Source organism: Wolffia australiana, chromosome 12, assembly GCF_029677425.1.
Source record: "Wolffia australiana isolate 7733 chromosome 12, ASM2967742v1".
In the NCBI taxonomy this organism is placed as follows: Eukaryota; Viridiplantae; Streptophyta; class Magnoliopsida; order Alismatales; family Araceae; genus Wolffia; species Wolffia australiana.
The window spans coordinates 16288663-16311791 of NC_135846.1; the positions used below are offsets into that span (position 1 = coordinate 16288663).

The window sequence follows — 23129 nt, forward strand, 5'->3', positions numbered from 1 at the left end:
GCCCGTTGGTGGTGGACGGCCCAACCCCTATGAATCACCATTACGAATACATGGAGAATTCCTGTCAGCATAAGGAATGACTGAATAAGAGACCCAAAAATGCTCAAGCTGAAAAAACTTCTGACAACATTATGAGATTTTAGATATGTTTCATTTGAAGATCATGAGCTATATCCAGTCCACCTCCCAAGCTTGTTGGATAAAATATGGTTAAATTTTGAAGATGTTATGGTTGGTTGTCATTCCGTCCTCCCTGAATTGAAGGTCAATGAAAGCACATTACTATAATAGAAACAAGTTCCTCTCTCTTGACCTTGTTTCTCTGGGAAAGTAAATGTCATTGATAATTTTTTTATCATGGAAATCTTGGGCTCAAAAAATTTTCTGTATTTCTAGTACAAATCTTGACATTTGCAGCACCAGGCTTTCATTTGTGCATTTTCAAATGTTCATACAATGCGTCTTTGATTTGATTTTTTCTCGTAAAGGTAAGAATTTTTTAAGGCCCATTTTTATCCATTTGATAGTTTATGCATTTTTTTCTTCATCCACAGACTCATTGACTTCGACTTTACGTCTTCAAAAAATTAGACTTTGCATTGATAACATACATTCATATATGGCATTTACACATTATTTTATCATATTTTGGTGCATCAGTGTTGGGGAAGTTATGCATTTTATCATTTAATTTATGTACATCCCCATTATTTGAGTATAAATTTAATGACTATTGATTTTATACTACTTTTAGAGTATTATGTTCATTTATTTTTATGTAGAATAGTCCTTGAAGTTATTAAATTTTTTCTAAGTTATTATGACCATACTAATTTTTAGAATATTTCCATAATTCTATACATGAATTATTTTATAGTATAAAATTTGTCATCCAAGTTGATTCAAGTCAGAATTGAAAGACTGGTGCTTAGATTAAGATGCTAAACACAACTTTTGGTAGGAATGATGTCTTGACAATGACCTATGAGTCTCTAATCATGAGACTCTAAAAAATACTACCTCAAGGGTAGCTTCGTCTTTATGTCCTCTATCCATCCATATGGTTGGATCAATAAATTGAGCTCCCAACCTTTTCAAAAAAATATCTTTAAGCTTACTTCCTCTTAAAGAGGCATATTGAAAGGAAGTAAAGCTTTGAAGTCCATCAACGGTGTCTTGGTGTCTTCAGTACTTAGGGAGGGTTAATAGAGAAGTGGGGAGGTTGATCTGCATCAGGAAAATGCCTTGATCCTGGTAGAACATAGAGATAAATTGATTAATCTTCAATACATTAGGTAGTTCATATATCATCAACATCTAGCACTTACATTCCTCATCCACCTCTGTGCTCATCCATTATCTTCCCTATATATTCTCATCTATCATTCATTTCATGTGTTCCCTACACTTTTACGATCTTATTGCCTACCCCTCTCCTTCGTCTTAAGAAAACATAGTTAACTTTCTCCCCCTATTTAATCATCATTCTACCTTATTTTCACTAATTAGTCACCTCATCCACTGCCACCCACGTCACAACCCACCACCATTGTCACGATCCTTTCTCATTTTTCCACTTCCTTGTATCACATTAAACCCTAAAGTGTTAAACCCTAAATAAATCAACACTAAGACAACTACTTATTATCATTAACTCTCATCTCCTCCCATGCCACCATTCTCGTCTACCTTTATCCTCTCGTTCTACTCAATGATTCACTACTAGAACTAACAGGAAACTAATCTATCTTCTTAAATTACTACTATCTCTATCATGATCATTATCTTCACCCAATCACTACGTACGATACACATAATCCTTCTTACCTTCTCGAATTCACTTGCTAGAGAGACCTATTTCCCTACAACCCGTTAACAAGAGAGATGACCCTTACTCATCACTAACTGATTAAATTACTTTATGAGGAAAGGATTATAAATATAATCGAGTAAACTCAATTTTACAATGATGAAATTGTTACCTAATTTTGAGTTTATCAGAGGGTCATACGCAAATGGGCCTTTGGACATTGAAAGATATACTTGAGTTTTGGAGGGTTTTATGAAAATACCAGTTTAAAATTCACTAAGGCTAGAATTGTTCAGGAACATTCCCCTTATTCTCATGTCTCCCCTCAACTCCACTCCATTCCCGATGATATCAATCATGGTGTAACAACAGAGACAGAGATTGAACCGAGCTCGTCAAAGTGAAGAAGGAGATTTGGAGTGTCGAGGATTGCATGGGTACTTTTGGAGGCTGCACACATGAACAGATCCACACCAATCGTTTGGGGATCAAAGGAATCATGGATGTGATATATGCCGGGGAGATTTGTTTTATGTTTTGTTGATGTCATTATGCTTCCTTATAAGTCTTCCACTATATGGAATCATCAGGCTCATTTAGATCAAGGCCTCCAGAACCCAACACTCCTCCAGTTCTTCAGTTGAATATCACTCTTCTTCTAATCAGAACAGCTACTCTATAACAATCTATCATGTCACAATTCACTCGATCAACATATACATTCAATGGACATAATTATTTATTTTGGGCCTCTGAATTTGAGCACTTCTTGATGTCTCACATTCTACCCCCCCATTTGTTGGAATATTATCTAGTTCTAATTGTGGCCACATTTCCCCCTTGCTCCACTAGACTCCTATGTCATTTCTTGGATGCTTTAGAGCAATGGGCATCCCATCACTGAGATTCTGGCATGTATTCATCATACTCGAAAATGTTGGACAAGAATGAAAAACATGTGCATGTTACATATCAATATTAGCGGCAAGGTATAGATTTTTGAGTAACTCCTTGGATGCAAGTAGAGGGTTTTTATTTTATGCCCAATGTGGACGTATTCCCGCCATGATTCAAGAGTTACCCAAATATATCAGCCACCGACCATCAATCTTTGCACCTTCAAGTGATATCACAATGCATTCTTGGCGGTGACTATTAGAGTGGACTAGATCCATCATTAGCCTCTCACATTCACGACACACTTCTCCCCAATGATTGGTTACCTCCTAGTTATATCTCAACTTTTTTCATTTTCTCTTCGAGTGACTACATGCATCCCACATGCCAACTCAGGCCATCCTACATTATGAGATACATACGCTCCTTTTGTGATGGATGTCTCCACTCATTGAGCAACATGTCATCCTCATGGTTGGACATCCAATAATGGTCATCCATTGCCACGTAAGGGCTCCAATCCCTTTCCTCCATGCATTGGCGACATCAAACAAAATCATACGTCCAACAAATGTTGAAAATAGGTTAGAAAGCCCAAATTGCACAACTAGCTTTCCTGCCTTCTTCAACACCATCTAATACTCCTTCTCTAACTATCTAGGCGATGTTCACCTCAACATAATATGAACCCTTATGCCTCTCTAGGGGTGTCATGGCTCTTTCATTAGACAATCTAGCCTCGCTTCCAACTCCTTCCACATTAGGTGCACACAATCTCTTCTTGTATCTTTATCTTCATCTCATATCATTGACTTGGGGGCCTTTACCCAAATGATTCACACACCCACCATTTATCAACTTCCAGCCTACTGCTAATTTTCCTCCTATTACCATTGTTAATGGCAAGACTTGTCTAGTAGAAATTAATGATAATAATATTACCTCAAGTAATCCTCTCACCTGTGTTCTCTATGCTCTCATTTTCCAACATAGTTATTAAATATCAGCGCCATCGCTCGAGCCCTCCATTTCTCAGTTAAAATTTCCCCTTTTTATTTTTCCTTCCAAGATCTATATAAGAGGTAAAGGATTGGGGCATGAGAATGCAAGACACGTCTATGAGTTAATTTTTTATGAACCTTCTTCTGGCCTTGGGGCCTTTCTTTCGCTCCACATCCACCTCCTCTCTTATATGGTATCGTTTTATAGGACATCCTTGATTTCAAAAACTTCAAAACCTTACTTTAACTTTCTCTTAATAACTTTGGGCGATTCATGTCAATTAACTAAACGCCATTGTAATTAATATTCAAGTCAAAATGGGATTTCATCCTAAACACCATTTAACCTCATTCATTGTGATGTCAGAGGCCCCTCTCATACTTTTTTCATGTTGAGCATGATGGAATATATGTGTCCGACAAGCCAATCACACATTCCACATCATGTTCCATGTTCATTAATAGAATATATTCATTATAGTGCATGTGTGATGCTTATAATGAAGTCCGTGAACACATGATCGGACTTAGTGAATTATGATGAGATCGTAATACGGAGATCACTAGTCTTTAAGCATATATTCTAAATATTCCTATTCAAAGGATACGCGAGAAGGACATCAAAGTATTCGGATAGAATAACACGATCTAGCCTCACTCATATGATGAGTATGGTCGTTCCCATAGCCACTAGTGTGGAGACACTAAGGATAGATAGTGGGTGCTCTTTAGTGGAAAGAGTTCACAAAATTGATCCGTACAAATCCCTGAATGGTATTATACTGAACTTTTAATCAGGTTGAATCACAACACAGTTGTGTAAGTGGTCCTTTGACCTGAGACACCAAAGACGTCTTGTGGACGTACGGTTGTACTTTGGCTATGGCTAACGAGCTTCTAATCATGGGATTCTAAATGGTATTAGTTCGGGTACATCAAGAATTTCATGAAGATGATTAAGTGGTCAAGATGGTATCGTCCACCCTCGGTATAAGAGGTGACAGCTCAAGGAAGACGATGCGATGAAGTCCTTGGCCAAGGTAGTGAAATACGGGAGAAGAGTTCTCTGATGATTTTCAAATGCATAAATACTAACTCAGATGACCGATTAGGGTTTGACAGTTGACCATACCCTAAGTCGTCCAAGGAGTGTCAAGTGGATGAGGGATTATACATACACGATAACTAATAATGAACATGTTCCATGAGTGAGTCGATACACACTCCTTTGTATCTTCTAGGGCACAAGGTGTAGCTTGGCACCCCACGTGCCGGAGACTCGATCTATCAATTGGGTTGAATCGATCCGACATTAATTAATCTATATGATGACATAGTTAATTAATTTGGAAGGCTAATAAAGGTTATTGGGCTGTTGGAGTCGTTAACTATATTAATACATGAGCCTAGAGGGTCACACACAAATGGTCTTTTGGACGTCGGAAGATATACTTAAGTTTTGGGGGTTTTATGAAAAATACCCACTTAGTATAAATAGGGGAAGGCCCTGAACGAAATTGATGCCAGACGTCGTCAAGACGTCGTCGGGTCCTCACCGAGGATATGGACTCGGTGGTGAAGAGAGGTCTCTATCGGACGACGGTAGGAGCGTCGTCCGATATGGATAGCAGACAATATGAAATGAGAGTGAATGCGTGATAATCTAGATGTGGTACGTGCAAATGCCGACTCGCGGTGGGTGCTGTTCTCGGGGTTCAACGGGGTCACCAGGGAAGGATAGTCCAGACTTCTCGAACCTCGTCTGAATGGACGAGGGCGACTACGAGATCGAACGGTGGAGGCAATAGAAAGTGTACTGAAAGAGATAAGATACGAGAGTGCAGGGTGGAGTACCTTTCATCGTTGCCGGCGACAGCTATCTCGGTATCGCATGTTGCATTTTTGACGAGGATGGGACAGTCGTTGGTGACGGTGGCAACGGCAGTAGGCGGCTCGAACAGTCCGTGGGGAGCGAGCACCAAAGGGCAGTATCGGAGGGCGGCGACAGCATGACAGTCTAGGCTGGCGCCGAAGAGGAGACTACGGGCACAGTGGGCTGCGGTCGCGGTGGCACGGGCACGGCGGCGGGGGCATGGCGGCGCGGGGCGGCGCGGGGCGCGGCGGTGCAGGGGCCGGCGGCGCGGAGCGCGGCTTTGGCGATCGGCGGCGCAGGCTGGCGGCGGGCGACGGCGTTCCCTTCTCCCTTCTCCACTCTTCTTCTTCTTCCTCCTCCTCCTTCCTTCTTCTTCCTCCTCCTTCTTGCTTCCTCAACGAGGGACTCTTCAAATTCCAACGTTTTTTTCTTTCAAACAAATTCAAAGAGTAGTCTTTGGAGGGCGCCCACCCCTTCCTTTATAGAAGAGAGGTGGATGGGCCCCTTTTAAGGCTACAAAACTAAAATAAAGAGAGGGGTTTGGACCCGATAACGGGAGGAGAAGGTATCCTCATACGGGAACTTCCCCTCGCTACAACGTTGTTACAAAGAAAAGAGAGTACAAAAGAAAACGTAAATGTAAGAAGCAAAAGCGGTAAACAGAACCGAAGATGGCACGTCGTTACCCGGGATATTTGAATCCGGGTGTGCGCGTCGTCGCTTTGGCTTGCCGTGCGGGCTGGATGCGAATCGGTGGCACAGTCGATGACGATGCCGACTCCTTGAGCGATGATCCTGCGATCTCAGACTGTGTCGTGCCATCAGAAATTCACCCATGCCAAAAATTTTTAGGGGCCTTTCCCCTTCTTCTCCACTCTTCTCACACCCCTCTCCAAGCCAGATGTGATCGAAACATCGTAACGACGACGATGGAGGTAGAACGGGGCTCATCAAGGGAGATTCAATGTGCTGATGATCACGTCACTATGTCTAGAGGCTGAACACATGAGCAAGACTCGTCTCACTCCGGGATCCAAGAAAGCACAGATGTAATCTGTGTAAAGGTACTCATTTCATTGGTTTTGTTGATGCCGTTCGATTCGCAAATGTCTTCCACTGCGTATTGTTTCATTTTCTTCATCTAGATCTAGGCCTCTACAACCCAATAGAGCCATCATTAATAAATTATCTTTTTTGATGACTATACTTGGGTGAAGTAGGTCTATCTTCTTAAAGACCTTACACTAGTTCACACCATGATTGTTCACTTCATTAGTAAAGTCATCACTTAGTACTATACAACATCCAAAATTCCTAACACCAATAATGTTTTGGATCTGGTCTAAGACTCGCTTCACACATTTTGTATTGGTCGTGGCATTCTTCATCAGATCACGCGTCCACACATGTTTTGTGTTGCGAACTGAAAATATCACGAACATTTTTGACATTTCTTGCACCTACACATTGAGAAAAATGTTGGCCATGAGATCCAAATATCGGCTTCCTTTTTTCCACTCAGTGGGGAAATTCCACCTTATCATCCTTCACCTAACTCTTTCTTTTTTTTGTACCCGTTTGAGTATTTTAAATTGGCCCCTCGTGCCCTCAAGGGAGTCTTTATTGGCTACTCTCACACATGTTCATGGGTTTACTTGCTTGATATTCGTCACTACATGGAAATAGCTGACGTTATACTTCATGAAGAGTCTCTTTTCTTTTCTCCAACGTCGACTCCTCCTTGATCTTGAGCATCGTCACCATCTAGCGTCCCTCCTTTGGTGGTCATTGTGGCTCCCTTCATTTCTATGTAAATATTTTTTCCCTCATCTTCCTCCTCATGCACCTTGGACTTAATTACCATACAACTCCTTTACCTCGAGATCATATTTGGGTTCATCATATGTTGACATATTCCCGGTAGTCCTTACTTTTGATTCTCTAGTGGATGATCTTCATTTTCCTATTTTCTTTCTCAAATGTATGTGAGCTTGCCCAAATATCCCATTTCTCAAATGTATATGAATAGACAGTGACTATGACCTTGGAGGTGGATGCCTTGGTGTCACAAGGAACCTAGACACTTGTATCTCATCCATGTGATGTCGACATTATCACATGCGAGTGGTTCTCCATGCTCAAATATAACTCATATGGCTCCATTTCATGACACAATGCCTGCTTGATTGATTGTGGTTTCATGTAGACCTTTGGCTTGGACTACCCTGAGACATTCTCTCTACTAGTTAGATTAAATTCCATTTGTGTGATCTTTTCTTTGACAGTGAATCATGTAAGGCTCTCCTTCAATATATGTATTTTCACAGAGCAACCTCTTGGTTATGTTACTTAGGGGGAGTAATCAAAGGTGTGTTTTTTTGGAATGCACCATTTACAGACTTTAACAAAGTCATCGTGCTTGGTTCACCAAGTTAATTGTCTTCTAGTGTAATTAAGATCTCAACTCAACATGCCTTCTAGATTTCATATTTATTGTAAAGACAACTAAAGTGGGTGTTGTCATCCTACCTATTTTTTTGGATGACATTCTTAGTGTTCGGTTCCACATGCCTTGATATGAATGAACAAATCAAAATGATCATCATCGGAAGATTTAAACAGAATCGAACGACATCATTCAAATCATAAAACGAAGAACTTGTGCACGGTTCACATCTGTAATTTCTTGGATCTCGAACAAGATGAGTCAAGTTGATCATGTGTGCAACCTCTCAACATATCCACACGATTCTCGACACTCCAAATCTCCTCCTTCACCCTTCTGAACTCCGTTCATCCTCTATCATCATCATTACATCATCTAGATCACATCATGAAAGGAGAGGAGATGCGGGGAGAAGGGGGAATAAGAGAAATGCCCCTGAACAATTCTGACATGGTTGAATTTCGTTCAGGGCCTTCCCCTATTTATACTAAGTAGATATTTTTCATAAAACCCCCACCAAACTTAAGTATATCTTCTGACATCCAAAGACCATTGGCGCATGACCCTCTAGGGCCATGTATTAGTCTAGTTAACGACTCCAGCGATCAATAACCTTTATTGGAATTCCACATTAATTAACTATATAATCCTATATATTAATTAATGCTGTATCAATGTAACCCAATCGACAGATTGAGTCTCCAAACTGTGGGATGCTTAGCTGCCCCTCATGCTAAAAAATATACAAATGAGCATGTATCAACTCACTCATGGAACCTGTTCATCATCAGTTACCGTGTATGTATAATTCCTCAACCACTTGTGGCTCCTAAGATGACACAGGGTATGGCCAACTATCAAACCCTAATTGGTAATCTGTGTTAGTGAGGATGCATTCGTAAATCATTAGAGAACTCTTCTCTAATATTTCATTGCCTTGGTCGAGGGCTTTATCGCATCATCTTTCTTGATCTGTCACCTCTTATATTAAGGGTGGAAGATTTCATCTTGACAAATCAATCATCTTCATGAACTTCATGATGCACTCAAACTAAGATTATTTAGAATTCGATTATTAAAAACACACATCATAATCAAAATACAACTGTCCACAAGATGTCTTTGGTGTCTTGGGTCAAAGGGCCACTTACACAATTGTGATGTGAATCAACCTCATTGACAATTTTTTATAATACCATTCAAGGATTTGGATCAATTCAATGAACTCTTTCTACTAAAGAACATCCACCATCTATCCTTAGTGAGTCCACTCTAATGACCATAGGATTGGCCATACTCATTATGAGTGAGGCTAGTTAGTGCTATTCTAATCAGATTCTTTGATGCCCTTCTCGCGTATCCTTCGAATATAAATATTTAGAACGCATGCTTAAAGACTAGTGATCTCTGTATTACGATATCGTCATAATTCACAATAAGCATTATAAGCATCGCACATGTACTATAATGAATATGTTCTATTAATGAATATGGAACGAGATATGGAGTCATCACATATGGATTCACATCTACGCTTGTGGGAAACAACTTTTCCACTACTAGAGGATATTAAACAATAAAAATGCTTGCTGGGAAAGCAGATCTACCTCATCGTTACTCACCTCAACATGGTGTACACAATTAGTGTCCTAAACTAATACATGCAGGAGCCTCTAAAAGTTTAGTAGGAATGAGTTTTATGTGTTTTGGCATACATCAAAAGAGCTCTAGAGAGAGGGCTTATTTGTCGACAAAATGGGTATCTTCAGATGAAGCTTATTTGAACGAATGATATGCTGGTGATAATGGTGATTGCAAGTCTGTCACTGGTTTTTGCACATATGTGGGCGGCAACCTAATGACACGATGCTCTAAGAAGTAGAAAGTGATAGCTTGTTGTAGTGCTGAGTTTGAGTGTTGCCAGATGGCCGAGTTGGTGTTAACGATGGTGTGGCTCAATTCACTTCTCGAAGGCCTTGGCATCTCTTTCCTTACTCCAATGTCCATGTATTGTGATAATCAGGTTGTCACCTTCATTTCCATGAATTCTGTGTTCCATGAGCGGATGTTGCAGATTATGGTTGATTGACATTACATCCAAGATAAGGCAGTGCTAGGTGTTATTAGCATTGGTGGAGTGAACCACACTAGAAACTGGAAGCAGTGGTGTCAGGAGGTGAAGAAGGGGAACTCAAGAGTTGAATAGAAGATAGTGAAAACAATGACGACAAATGATTTGCAAGATTTTTCTCAGAGAGCTTTCTTCTTCACCGACTATTGTGAATCTTTTGCATTGGAATGGCTAGCCCTCCATCTTAAAGGGGATGTCCACAATGTCCATCACAGGCACTGTCTCGGACTCTAAGGGGGACAAGAACCAGCTGCTGTCAACCGAGGGCTCCCCACTGACCTACCGAGGTCTCACAATTTTACATATGTGCGAATGGGCTCCATGTGTAAAATTGGGAACACAAAATCTTTAAAATATATAAAACCCCCTTGGGTGGCGTCCAGGGCATGGCTGGATCAGTTTACGACCACGACCTTTGGATCAGTCTTAATCAGCACCTACTTTTGCCAAAGAAAAAGAGGGGGAAGGGGGGACGGCCCCCTGGCTGCTTCTGCAGTGCCTCCCACAACTCACTCAGCTACATTAAGCTTAGACAACAACGCAGAAAATGATATTTGAATTGAATATGAAGGCCCAAAATTGAGCCAAAATTTATTTGCGCTGATCCAGTTTGGTTGGCAAATTTGAACACCATTTGTTCAAACAAAAATTCTGCCCATAAAGCGTCTTCAAAATTACCAAAGTCAAGACTCAAGAACAGGAAATATTCTGCCCTCCGAAGGGCGCTCAGCCGCTCGCCGCCCTCTCCGCCCCCGCGCACGGCCCGAGCCGCAGCACACTCCGACGCCTCCGCGCTGCGCCCTGCGGCGGAGTGGACGCGGAATCCGCCGCCCGCTGCAGCCAAAAACGACCATCCCTCGAGTGAGAGGATAAGAAGAAGAGCAAGAAGAAAGCTCAAGCGAAGAGGAACGGCGGGCTCGCCTCTTCTCCGCCGCCAACGCCGCCCTCGCTCTGCTTCCAGTAGAAACACCACGCGCAGCCTCTTCCTGATTCCCTTAACCTTTCAGAAGAAAAACAAAGGAAAACATGAAGCACTGACGATCAATCTTTCTCTCTCTCTCTCTCTCTCTCTCTCTCTCTCTCGAGAGAGAGAGAGAGAGAGAGAGAGAGAGAGAGAGAGAGAGATTGAGAGAGGAACGGCCACTAACCCGCTGTCACCGTTGGGCGCGCTCCGGCGGATCAAGCCGACGGCCGGCTCATCATCGAGCAGCTGCTGATGCAGGTGCGCTTCGCTGCAGATTTTAAGGGCCTTGATCTCCTGATTCAAGTCGTCGTCCCAGTGCTTGGACGGCGCAGGCAGCTGCCGCGCGGCCTGGCCCTTCTCCCCGGCACCAAGAACAGATTTTTGCTTCACTCTCGCGCTACCCTGGAAAACGAAGCCTTCATTCTCGCCCATGTCCTCCGGCCTTGCACTCGTTCGTCGCAACAAGCTTATCTCCCCGCTGCCGGCGCTCGTCGTCGCGGCGCAGTAGGGCGACCAGTCGCGCGAATCCTTGGCCGCGGAGCCCTCGGAACCATCCGTCGACCTTCTTCTCCTCGCCAGACGAGGAACGACATCTTCGGCGCTCTGTATCTTCACCTTTACGCGGGGATGGCCCATGGCCATCTCCATGGCATCGGTGATGCTCCCCAAATATCCCTGCGCTCTGCTCCTCGCGCTCTCCTCGTCAAACGCCAAAGAGACGACCGCAACTCCTGCGACGAGTTTTGTCGGCAAAACAGCAGAAAACGTGACAAAGATGCACTTGGAAAGAAAACTTTGATTTCTTGTTCTTCTACCTTGTGTTTCTGAAATAGAGACGAGCCGTCCTTGATCGTAGAGTAATTGCCTCAGGGTCTTGGAGTGGCAATTCTCGATGCACATCCGCCAAAGCTCCTCCAACTTCTCCGGGGGCGGGCGGGTTCTTCTTGGGTCGTCACCCTCATAGATGTTCGTCGCAAAACCCAGAGAAGGGCGTTTATCATCCTCTCGAAGATCGTCCGTCTTCGGTGATAAGCCGCGATTGCTTCTTCTGCCGCTCGCGCCGCGATCAGCTTCCGGGAAAGGGCCGGATCCTAGTTGGAGAAGAGCTGCAGTGAACCACGTGGAACGATCATCCGTCAACCTCAGCTGTTTCTCCGCTTCTGAGATAATTCTGAGCGCTTCTTGCAGCCTGTTTAACCCCGCTGCGCTCGAACTCATCAGTCGGCGGAGGGGAGTGTTATTTGACCTCTCGCCGACAATAGCGTCCACGATGACCCCCGCTAACTGTGACATCAAAGACACGGGATCAATGCCGGAATCCAACACTTCTCTGCATCTTTTCACCGTCTCCACAGCGTTGGCCGACATGGCCGTCTCAAGAAGATCCACCAGCTTCTCATTCGACACAAGCCCAACCTGGGAAAACAATAGAAATGTTACCCACAGTAATCAAAAAACATGCAAAGTAAACAATTTTACATCTGGCTTACGAGATCAATCACTAGAGAAGAGGATATTCTCTTCCCGATCAAGCTCAGCTGGTCTAAAACGCCTTCCGCGTCCCCCAGAGATCCATTGGAGCTCATCGCAATCAAGCGTAGAGCATCGGGTTCGACGTCGAGGCATTCCTCCGTTGACAGCATTTCTAAACGCCTCACCACGTCTGATTCTTTGATCTTTGGAAACAGGTACTTCTGACATCTCGACAGAACGGCGCGCGGGAGGCTCTCCGGATCTACGGTGATGAGCACGAACACGGCGCGAGGTGGGGGTTCTTCGAGAAACCTTATCAAGGCTGGCCAAACCTCCGCTTGCAGCGCGTGGCACTCCTCAACGATGAAAACTTTGTGACGAGATGAAGATGACGAGTCTAGATTCTGCAGATTTTTCAGGAATTTCTTGAGTCCAGGAACGCCTTGACCTTCAGCAGCGTCGAATTCTTCGATGTTTTTTGATCTGCGACCAGAAACAAACTCCAAACATTCTCCACAAGAACCGCAGGGCTTGTTTTCTGTGGCGGTCTGACAGTTCATAGCGGCGGCGAAAATCCTCGCCACCGACGATTTTCCAGTGCCGCGCGGACCGTGGAAAAGATACGCCGGAGCAATCCTTCTCTTCAAAATCGCATTGCGAAGAGATTGAACAACAATGTTCTGGCCGATAATCTCTTTGAAAGACACGGGACTATGTTTCTGGCAGAGGCTCCGATGACTGTTATAGAGGTCAACCTCCTCGAAATTAGTAGACTCCTCATCACTTGTCGTGCCCGTCAAAGATCTGTCGCCGTAAACACCGTTTGCCAGCAAAGGCCGCCCAAGAGATGCACTCGCAAGAGCCTGTTTCCGCCCATGAACGCCGGAGTATTTCTTCTTCTCGGACAGGGTTTGACCCCCACGGAGAATGCTACTCCCCCTTCTCTTCAATGTATCAGAAAACGAAGGAGAGCACCACCCGCCACAGCGTCCATCTTTCACTTGCTTGGGCGAAGAGCGAAGTAGAGCACCATCTCCTCTTGGGTATTTTGATGAGACGGCATTCCAAGATCCCATGGAAGCAGGGTTTTGCTTGCGCAGACATCTCTCAACAGAGCTTGCAGAACCCACGGGAGTGACAGAGTAGGACGACGATTCATCTTTTTTTCCCGAGGCTCTCAAAACCCTGGCTCTTAAAACCGACAGACTTCTGCAGCCAGACCCGGAGATTAAAGGTGAATCAGGGCTGGAACCGTACCCAAGATCTTGAATCATCGGTTTCGCCGATCGAACTTTGCCTTGGGAATAACATCGAGCAGCAACATCGTCGGAGTGGTCTGAAGAGTTGTGAGCTTGGTAAGGGCTTAACGGAACATCGGCCAGCTTCGTTCTAGCAGAACCCCTCAAATTTTGACGCTTCAGAAGAGAAGTTTTCCTCAGTTTCCGAACACCCTTTCTCGCTGGTATCTCCTGTCTGGAGTTCTTGGCAATGCAGTCTGCTGCCGAAGACTCCCCGTGTACCTTTCGAGCAGAATACTCCTCGTTCTTCCCCTCCAATTCTGCGCCGATGCTTTGGTTCGTCTTCTCAGAGCGATCAACCCAGTTATAAAGGTACGTCTTTTTTGTTCTACCTTGCATCCTTGAAACTGCGCTAGGGTCAGGTTCAAGTTCGACGGCAGAATGGACAGCCGATGAACCGGATGGCAGAGCAGATCTCCGCGAGGAACAAGTTTCGGGTTCGCGAAGGCATCGCGATTTGCTGGCGCCGCTGAGCTCCTTCTTAAGATGAAGTTCGCTGGGGCAAACAAAAGCCTCCGCCATTGTCGCCTCAAACCAGCGTCCCGCAGCTCGAATTAGGCGGGCCGGGTTTTCCACCAGTCATGGGGTGGAAATTCGTCCGTTAGCCTGAGAAAATTGCAGTCAAATAAACAATGACAAACCAGCACGATCGAGATGAATGAAGATTAAAGATTAACAACAAGCGGGGGGAAATCAGTGGAGCCGACCCACGCAGTAAAGACCAGATCTCGCACTCTGAATAGAAAGGGGTCGGATTTCGTGCATAACCGAAGAGGGAGTTCATTAAAAACCACGGAAAAGACAAGCAAGTTCGAAACAAAACTCGATCACGAGATTTCTGCAGGAACGGGGAGGCGGAAGAGAAACATTAAACCATTCCTGGGAAACGAATCGAAAGTTCAATGCAGGGGGAAATCCCATTCCGATAAAAAGCCGACCGAAATGCGCGAGAAGGAAGAGGGTAGAGGGAGGGATAAACTCCGCTGTTAATAGTCTTGCGAGCTCCTCCGCCGCCTCTCCTCCGCCACAAGCTCGGCGGCGCTCCGCCGGGGCACCTGCTAAAATACAGACTAGCCTTGCGGCAGCGCCGTTTTTAAACCCAGCCTGATGCACCCCGTCCTGGTAGCCCAATATCTAGGCCCGATATCTAAGCCCAAATACTTAGGCCCAATATCTAAGTCCAATATTGAGGCCCAATATTTTCCCGCCTCTATTTTTTTTCTCCGATCATCACCTACAAAGAAGGGCAACGCGAAGACGAAGCTGAAGCTCGTACTGGCCGTGCCGCTACTCTCAGAGACCATGGCGGAGGCGCAGAACGAGAAGAATGGCGGCGATTTGCAAGGAGAAGCTGTGCCCTCGTCTGAGGTAATGGATGCGTTGCCCGCCGAGATGGGGGTTTCGCTCGAGAAGCGAAATCGAGCAGAGATCGAAGGGGAGAGTGTTGCCCTCGACGGGGAGAAGGCCGAGGCCCCGAGACATCCGCTTTGGAAGACTAGCCTTTGCACTTTCTTCATACGCGACGGCGGTTCCTGCGTCCATGGGAGTGATTGCCGGTTCGCTCACGGCGATGAAGAGTTGCGCATTAAGCCGGATAACACTTGGGACCCGAATTCTCAGAAGGCTAAGAAGCTCAAGAGCGAGCGAGAATTGAACGGCTGTGGGCGCGGTGAACAGCAGGGGGGAGCCCAGGGAATTTGGGAAATGGATGACCTCATTGTGGCTTGTGAAGAGGGCTCGACTTCTCTCGACAAGTGCCTTGTTGGACTCCCTATGAGGTGGACTACTGACAACTTGAAGAGCTTCCTTCAAAACGAGGCAAGAAATCTTGCACTTCTTTATTTCCTTCTATTTGTTTCAATACGCTGCTTCAGTTGAACTTGTAATTCTCGTCTGTTTCATTGAACATGTCTTTATAGAACGCTCAATCTTCCTAGCCGGTTTCAGTACATCGTCGTTCATAATGCTCAATTAGCTACGTTTGGTTGACCATTATGGCCTTTCTAGAACCTTATCTTATCTAGCTGTTCTGCGTTGGACATTCCGTGATCTGATACGACTTATGTCACCCGTCACCCTGGTGCCGGCTTTTTCCCGGTTATGTGAAAGTTGGATCCACGATTGATCTCAGTATAATGTTGATATGATCTCATAGCCTGTTACGACCCGCAGAGTCTGGTTGTTGGTATGACACGAGTGTTACTTATTCATAGATTACGTAGCATAGAGGAGAATTAGGTGATCGAATCTCATGTAGAGAAGATAGATTTACAAGCTGTCTCTTCGTGAGTTTTCTATTCATTGTGGTAGCTTTCTTAAATGCTTAATTTACCTTCCATTGAGTTAAAGCTTGCGTCATAGAAAAAAATTGTGCAGGAATTTTCATTCAGTCACTTTAGTATATACCACTTCTTTTGTTTTGGCAGCAGGTAGCAACATCTATGTGAAATATATTTATCTTTGAACATTGTGTCACGCTGTTCTTTCTGCATGTTTATCTGTTTGTCTAAATACTGCCGCTTGCAGATGAGGATACAGTAAAAAAACTCGATGTTTTATACTTTCCTGTATCATTTTTCTGGCAGGGAGTTTCTTACAGTACGGCAAAAAAGAAAAAGGGGATGACTGTTGGTTTTTTAAGCTTTTCAGATCTAGACCAAATCAAGTCTGCCATCAAGGTATCTTTAGTCTAAAAGATATTGAAGAATACTTTTATTTTGACATTCTGATGTTCGTTTCTTCTCTCTTCTCTGGACGACAGGAGTTGAATGGAAAATCAGTCGGTGGAAAACCTGTTAAAATGGCTGAAGCTAATCGCAGAGTCGGTGATAGGCAGACATCTGCAGTATCCAACGAGCAAATGCGTATTACATCTGCTGATACTGCCCCTGACCAGAATACTTCTGTCTCAGACAATTTCCTTATCAACGATGGAGCTGATGATGGTTCACCAAGCCCATCTGATGGGTCAAGTGTGAAAGCAAGAAGTGCCCGTGATGCAGTCACTCCGCTTGCAGACGTGCCCTATGTTGATCAACTGGAGCACAAGAAGAATTCATTAGCGCAGACTCTAAAAAGACTGGTGAGGGCAAAGAAAATTTTGTCATCTTGCTCCTATTTGCTTAACTCTAAATTTTCTGTTGACATTTTACTTTTTAGACGCGAAATGCTCGCAAGGCTTGTCCCAACGGTGTTTCCCTTCCAGATTGGATTCTTAAAGCTAGAGAAATCGGTATATTATTCTTGATCGTGTTTATATTTAAATTTCTAAACCATTTACTGGTAGTGTATCTTAATTCTAGAGTTAAAATTCAAAAGTTAGTGCTAGTTTACCTTAAAAAAGGCCCGTTGCAAGTACAATGGGTCTGGCCCACTCTCAGTGATGTATACGTTGGTATATGTATCCATTTAGTAATAAATAAAAGATGAGACTGCTATGTCCCTTAGTGACGAAGGAGCATTGTTGTCATTTAGGCCTCTGAGTCTGTGATACGTTCTTTTCAAGAATGTTTTGCAAGAGGCACAAGAGGAAGGTCGCCGATTGGACACACGTGTAGATAAACTAACACGGGAGAACTTTCAATAAAGCACGAATGGGAGAAGAAAGTCACAATCTTAGTTTCAAGAATGTCATCAGAGTTGGTCTATGCGACCAGGAGGCAGCAGCAGTGGGAGCAGCTGTGACCTGGAGAGAGATCTCATACTATCTTTCATTTCTTCGGCCATGTTTGTGATCTGTAAAAGATACATTGGAATTTTACTCAAAATCCAAAGCCAAAGTGCCATATTTGGAAAGCTTTTCCCAAGACCGAATTTCCACAGATCTTCGATACGAATTAGATGTATCAGCCTGTAGAATCAATAACCAGATTCTGGGTTTTATGAGAAAGACAGAAGTTTCTGTTTGTTTGGTGATTAACTCGTCATATTCTCTATTTTTCAAATTAGGTGGACTTCCTTGCCCATTTGAAGGGATAATTTCATCACCAGTCACTCAGGGATATCGCAACAAGTGTGAGTTCTCAGTAGGGTATTCTCCTCAGGGGAAGAAGACAGTTGGATTTATGCTTGGAAATTTCAGGTCCGTTTAGTAGGTTAGAAAATTCTTAATTATTTTATGATAAACTAGCCTTTCATGAGTTTGAAATTTCTTGTTGAATTACAGAGATGGTATTACTGCAGTGATGGAGCCCGTTGAATGTCCAAACGTTTCTTATATTTCCTACAAATATGCTTTACTGTTTCAAGAGTTCCTTCAGTCTTCGGATTTACCAGTTTGGAACAGGATTGAAAACACTGGCTTTTGGCGTCAGTTGACTGTGAGACATTTACTCGTCTCAGCCTTTATGTTCCTTTTTACAATGTTATGATTTTTTTCTTCACATATTATCATGATTTAACTGTTTCTCAACATTTCATGAGGACTTGTCAAAGTGGTTTGCCTTCCTGATAGAGTTAATATTAGGGATGTCCCAATCACGCTCTTTGGAAGGTTGAGCGGTGCAGTTTGAATTTTCGAACCGCCTTCGCCCCACCCGTCGTGTGGGACCTGGGGCGGAGAATGAACTGCTTTGTTTGGTTATTAACTCTATCAGGATAATAAATGTATGACTTACGTTGATGAGTGGCTGATATCTACGGTCAGTTCATTGGGGTCGCGATTTCAAAAACCTACGTCAAACATATATTTTGGAATTAAAATTTGTAAATTACGATCATCAGTGGCCACTCCCATATGGAGCACCCGAGCACGTCTAGGGTTCTGTTGGGTGCGGTTGGTGATCAATTTGGATTTCTACCCTGCATCTGCTCTGCACACTGCCCTATGGTTTTTGGGTGGCCCAGGAATTTACCCACTTGGGGCAAATTTGTCCGTCATACTGCATGCTCACGCCTAGTTAATGTGTATCTGATAGAGTTAATTTCATTTTTTCTATTTAGGATTTGTTTCTATTTTTTGAGAAAGAGATGAAATAATACTTTACGGGTGTTGATGGTAGGTTCGAGAAGGGAGGAATCCTAATTCTGTTGCTGTTGACGAAAATGCGAAGCCCAACATTGCAGAGGTCATGCTTATCGTCCAGGTTCGTTCAATCATATTTAGACATTACATCTTACTGAGAAATATTTCTTCGTCGTCATCTCTATCATTCTCTCGTTTATCCTTTTTATGCTCTTCGTCAAGAAGGCTCATGACTGGTACTCTTTTTGCTGCAAGTCACTGAAGTCCTTTGTGGTTTAAAGATGGAACAAATTATGAATGAGGAACGTTAACTTGCAAACCCATTACATCCCAGCTTTGTAAAATATGAATAGGCATTTTCATCTCTACTTTCCCGCTTTCTTCCGATTACTGATTATGAGTCCAAATTTTGCTTTGTATTCTTCTTTGTCCCATTTTTCTTTTCATAAGAACATACGTCCAGTTCCGTGATTTTTCGACCAACGGTGACGGCCTTAACTTCTTTTTCTATCTTGATCTATCTGTCCTTGGAAGAACCGAACATTTCTAGCCTTCTTCCTTGTCATTGTGATATACAGCATGAGTAGAGAAAGACTCATCTGCATTTGGTCTTCCTTATGGGAACTAGTTGCCGATGGCATCTTCTGATCGTCTTTGAGGTGGTCGGTGATCACATCAGTTGATGAACACTACATCTACTAAGGATACTTCGTTTGAATTTGTACTCGTTAGTGTGCTTTTTCTGTGAAGGTGATGATACGTAACACTGGATCATATCAGTCGATTCTTGTTCATATATCTGTAGTATTCGGTTGATCACTGATTTCATGTGATCTTCCTCTTTTCTTATAAGAAACCAGTCAGACTATGACTTCCATTAAGCTTTTACCCCTGGATTTGAAAGAGATCGTTTTGTTTCACAGTGCACTTTTTGTTTATTTATCTTACAGAGACACCCCACTACATAATTTTTACGTCTAAAATCACTTTCTCACGCTTAGGTCTGCACGTCCGGTGTTGATGCTGAGTTTGAGAAGAGTGAATTTGAGAAGATGGGTCGGGCTCTTGCCCTTGGAGCTTCAGAATGTTCACCGCCAATGCCTCTAACATCTTTGGTTGTTCAGGTAGATTCTTACCGCTTATCTGCTTTCTTTCAAGATAATTTAATGATCCCGAAGACATCATTCTGCCGCATTTTCGCCCATCAATTTGGGGTCTTTTCATTCTTTAGGCCAAAATATCAACACCGTTGGTTTTTCCTCTAATTATGAAATTATTTTAAAATCAATCCCACGCTCTGATTTTGCATTTTTCTACGTCCAACGGAGTCTTCCATTCCAAGTTAAGGCGCGTTTGGCGTGGGAGCCATTTTCTTAATCATTCATCCTCCCCGCCCTCACAACCACAACAAACACTAACTTTTCCTGCCCATAATTACCGTCTTACAGTTTGAGTTTTCTTTGATTTTTGACGTCTCCTATCAGTCGTTGTTTACTTCAAAGAACGCGAATAGCTTATTATGGCCTCACTAGTCTCAAATCTATACTGGATCTTGATAATTAGAGGAAAATTAACGGTGTGTCTTACAGTTCGAGTTTTCTTTAATTTTTGACGTCCCCTATCATTCGATACTTCAAAGAACGCGAATATCGTATTATGGCCTCACTAGTCACAAATCTATACTGGATCTAGATTATGTACATGTATAACCGTCGCCTGGGAAGGTTTGGAGCCAGTCCCACCTTTTAAGACTTGGAGCTGTTCAAAGGGCACGGCTTTTAATCTAATAAGAGCGCATGAATCACATTCCTATTTTTTCTTTGATATTAGATGGATATATCTTTCTATCTCATCTCTGTATTCTCATCCCACCAACTCCCCGCCAATGCACCGTCTCCTTATTCCAAGAAATAACTATTTCGTAATTTCAAGTTAACTGCCTGGGTCCAGTTTCACCTTTACCTTTTTTTTTTGGCTTTTAAAGTTATCGAAAACACCTGACCTTTGCAGGATCACATAGGGATATCCAACGCAGCACCGGCAGACTGTCCATTGCGTTATTTATCAGTTACAAGCGTGGGAAAAGAGTCAGAATCGGATGATTCGGCGACCCCTAGAGAAAGAATTCATGATTACATTAGCGATCTTCAGTTCAGTATTTCTCCAACTGCATTTTTCCAGGTAGGAGATGAGCTGGTTCCGTAAAATTGAATTGTTTCATGTGTCGCATTTACTTCATTTGGTTTTGCAGGTTAACACTTTAGCTGCGGAGAAGTTGTACTCTCTTGCCGGAGATTGGGCAAATTTATCCTCAGATACGTTGCTCTTCGACGTATGTTGTGGGACGGGAACTATTGGGTTGACTTTGTCTGGTCGTGTCGGTATGGTAATAAATATTCAGATGTCATCATTCCATTGTTTTATCATTTTCGGTTTAATTTATCTTTCTTCTTTTTCTTAACGTTTAATCGATCTATTTTTAAAGCGACATGCATATCTCTGTAGATTTAGTTCTTTTCGATGGGTATTCTTTTCATCTGGTAATCATCCCAACCGACCTCAAGTTTCCTGATCTCAAATCAACGCGAGACATCCCTCTTTAGCGTTTTATTTTCCCATCTATGTCTAATTGAGACAGGCGCTGTACGGTTCCAATTTGTTGCATAGCCGAGGCATGTTGATCTAAGCGATGAAAATCATGTAAAAAAACCTGAAGGCTGGTCCCCGTCCAGGATATTATGTTTCCAGAATGTGTTTATTAACATTGGAGATTGGTTTGCCCTTAATTTAACTCGGCGTTGAAGAGACGTTCCAGGATCCTATGAAAATCGTGGCATTTTTTCACGGTAACCACCTAAGTGAACCGGAAAATAAAATAGCTTACCAATTTCGGGATGTTGCCTCGCGAGTTACCGTTTTGCAGAATCTCGCTCTGTATTTTGCGACAATAGTAATTCATCTTCTAAATTTTGCGCGAGGCACTGATGTTTTTCTTGTTCTTTTTAGGTTATTGGCATCGAAATGAATGGTTCGGCAGTGGCGGACGCGCAGAGAAACGCCGAAATTAATGGCATAACAAACTGTAAATTTGTTTGTGGAAAGGTCCGCCGCAGTTTCCCCTCTTTTTTTTTCCAATTCTTTTCTTCACTTATTTTGGGTGCCGACTTCTCCTCGCGGCAATTGCCCGCGCAATCTCGGCAGCGAGATTTTCATTCCGAGGACCGTAACCCATTCCTCGGGGTTCATGCTCTTCTATTTGACATGATGTTGACTTGCGCGAAAATCAGGCAGAAGATGTGATAGGAACTCTTCTCAAAGATTACGTGGACGTGCGGGATGACGATCCTGCTAATATCAAGAGTGGACCCGGTAAGAAAAAGTTGCAATGGTTATATCTCTTTTGCGCGTTCATTGTGCAAGTTATTTCTCTCTCTCTCTCTCTCTCTCTCTCTCTCTCTCTCTCTCTCTGTTTCTCAAACTCCTGCCATGGTTTCTTCATGCAGACGCCATGGAAGGTGGGGAAGGCGCGCAAGCCCCAACCGATACGCAAATGAAACAAAACGAAGGAACGGACAGCGCTCCGCGACGGTTCCGGAACGTTGTGGCCATCGTCGATCCGCCGCGCATGGGCCTCCATCCCACCGTGAGTTCGCATGCAAAATTTGTCCTTTTTCGTTGTTTATAATTTTGCTGGGATTTGCAGGTGACGAGGACTCTGCGGACCTACGCTCGGCTGGAGCGCCTCGTGTGAGTCAATTCTCTGTTGCAAGGAAAAAGTAGCGTACCATGTGACTTATGGTCGAGATTGTGTGACAGGTACATCTCGTGCAACCCGGAGAGCCTGGTGGCGAACGCCATCGAGCTGTGCACGCCGAGCTCGGACCAGGCGCCGCCGGCGGGCCGGGGCGGCGGCCGCGCGTGGCGCAGCATGAGCTCCGCCGGGCTGGCCCGGCAGCGGGCCCGCGCCATGCCCTCCTCGGCGCCCTTCCGCCCGGTCCGCGCCGCGGCCGTCGACCTCTTCCCGCACACCCCCCACTGCGAGTTAGTCATGCTCCTCGAGCGATGACGACGACGACGACGACGACGACGACTCTTCTTCGCGCTGCGCACTGCTCACTCTCTTCCGCCCTCTTCTTTCTGCTGCTTGTAGACTTGTAGTTTACTAGTTGTAGTCCCCCGATTAAAATTATTGCGCTTGCCGCCGAGTAGTATTAATTATTATTGATGCTATCGTCTTTCGATCTCTCTCGAGGTGTGCCATGATGGAGCAGCG

The 23129-nt window shown here is 43.8% G+C and overlaps 2 protein-coding genes across 4 annotated transcripts; one reads left to right on the forward strand and one right to left on the reverse strand.

Annotated features, from left to right (window-relative positions):
- Window positions 1–10699: 10699 nt before the first annotated feature.
- On the reverse strand, window positions 10700–14964 carry LOC144710110 (protein STICHEL-like). Of its 3 annotated transcripts, none has more exons than XM_078583775.1 (6): window positions 14873–14953; window positions 12613–14499; window positions 11938–12538; window positions 11307–11853; window positions 11080–11158; window positions 10700–10992 (listed from the first exon to the last, which is right to left on the reverse strand). In XM_078583775.1, exons 2-6 carry the CDS (start codon window positions 14413–14415, stop codon window positions 10885–10887), a joined length of 3138 nt encoding a protein of 1045 aa, XP_078439901.1. In that variant the 5' UTR covers window positions 14416–14499; window positions 14873–14953; the 3' UTR covers window positions 10700–10884. The 3 variants fall into 3 exon arrangements, with proteins under 3 accessions (XP_078439901.1, XP_078439902.1, XP_078439899.1); XM_078583776.1 differs by having other exon boundaries at window positions 14832–14949; XM_078583773.1 differs by having other exon boundaries at window positions 12613–14964.
- A 150-nt stretch (window positions 14965–15114) lies between these two features.
- LOC144710111 (zinc finger (CCCH-type) family protein) lies at window positions 15115–23086 on the forward strand. The gene is made up of 15 exons (XM_078583777.1): window positions 15115–15711; window positions 16479–16571; window positions 16655–16975; window positions 17053–17125; window positions 17842–17974; window positions 18059–18212; window positions 18894–18977; window positions 19858–19980; window positions 20867–21037; window positions 21108–21242; window positions 21863–21958; window positions 22144–22225; window positions 22360–22499; window positions 22560–22603; window positions 22673–23086. Exons 1-15 carry the CDS (start codon window positions 15196–15198, stop codon window positions 22920–22922), a joined length of 2415 nt encoding a protein of 804 aa, XP_078439903.1. The 5' UTR covers window positions 15115–15195; the 3' UTR covers window positions 22923–23086.
- The last annotated feature ends 43 nt before the right edge of the window (window positions 23087–23129 follow it).

Bases quoted from the DNA above. Each gene is read 5' to 3' on its own strand.
- LOC144710110 (XM_078583773.1), bottom strand. From the start codon at position 14,415: ATGGCGGAGGCTTTTGTTTGCCCCAGCGAACTTCATCTTAAGAAGGAG. The intron at 12,539-12,612 runs GTAAGCCAGATG...TTGTTTTCCCAG, and splicing joins CTTCTCTAGTGATTGATCTC to GTTGGGCTTGTGTCGAATGA. The intron at 11,854-11,937 runs GTAGAAGAACAA...AACTCGTCGCAG, and splicing joins CTCTATTTCAGAAACACAAG to GAGTTGCGGTCGTCTCTTTG.
- LOC144710111 (XM_078583777.1), top strand. From the start codon at position 15,196: ATGGCGGAGGCGCAGAACGAGAAGAATGGCGGCGATTTGCAAGGAGAA. The intron at 15,712-16,478 runs GCAAGAAATCTT...TTTTTCTGGCAG, and splicing joins AGAGCTTCCTTCAAAACGAG to GGAGTTTCTTACAGTACGGC. The intron at 21,038-21,107 runs GTAGGAGATGAG...TTGGTTTTGCAG, and splicing joins CTCCAACTGCATTTTTCCAG to GTTAACACTTTAGCTGCGGA.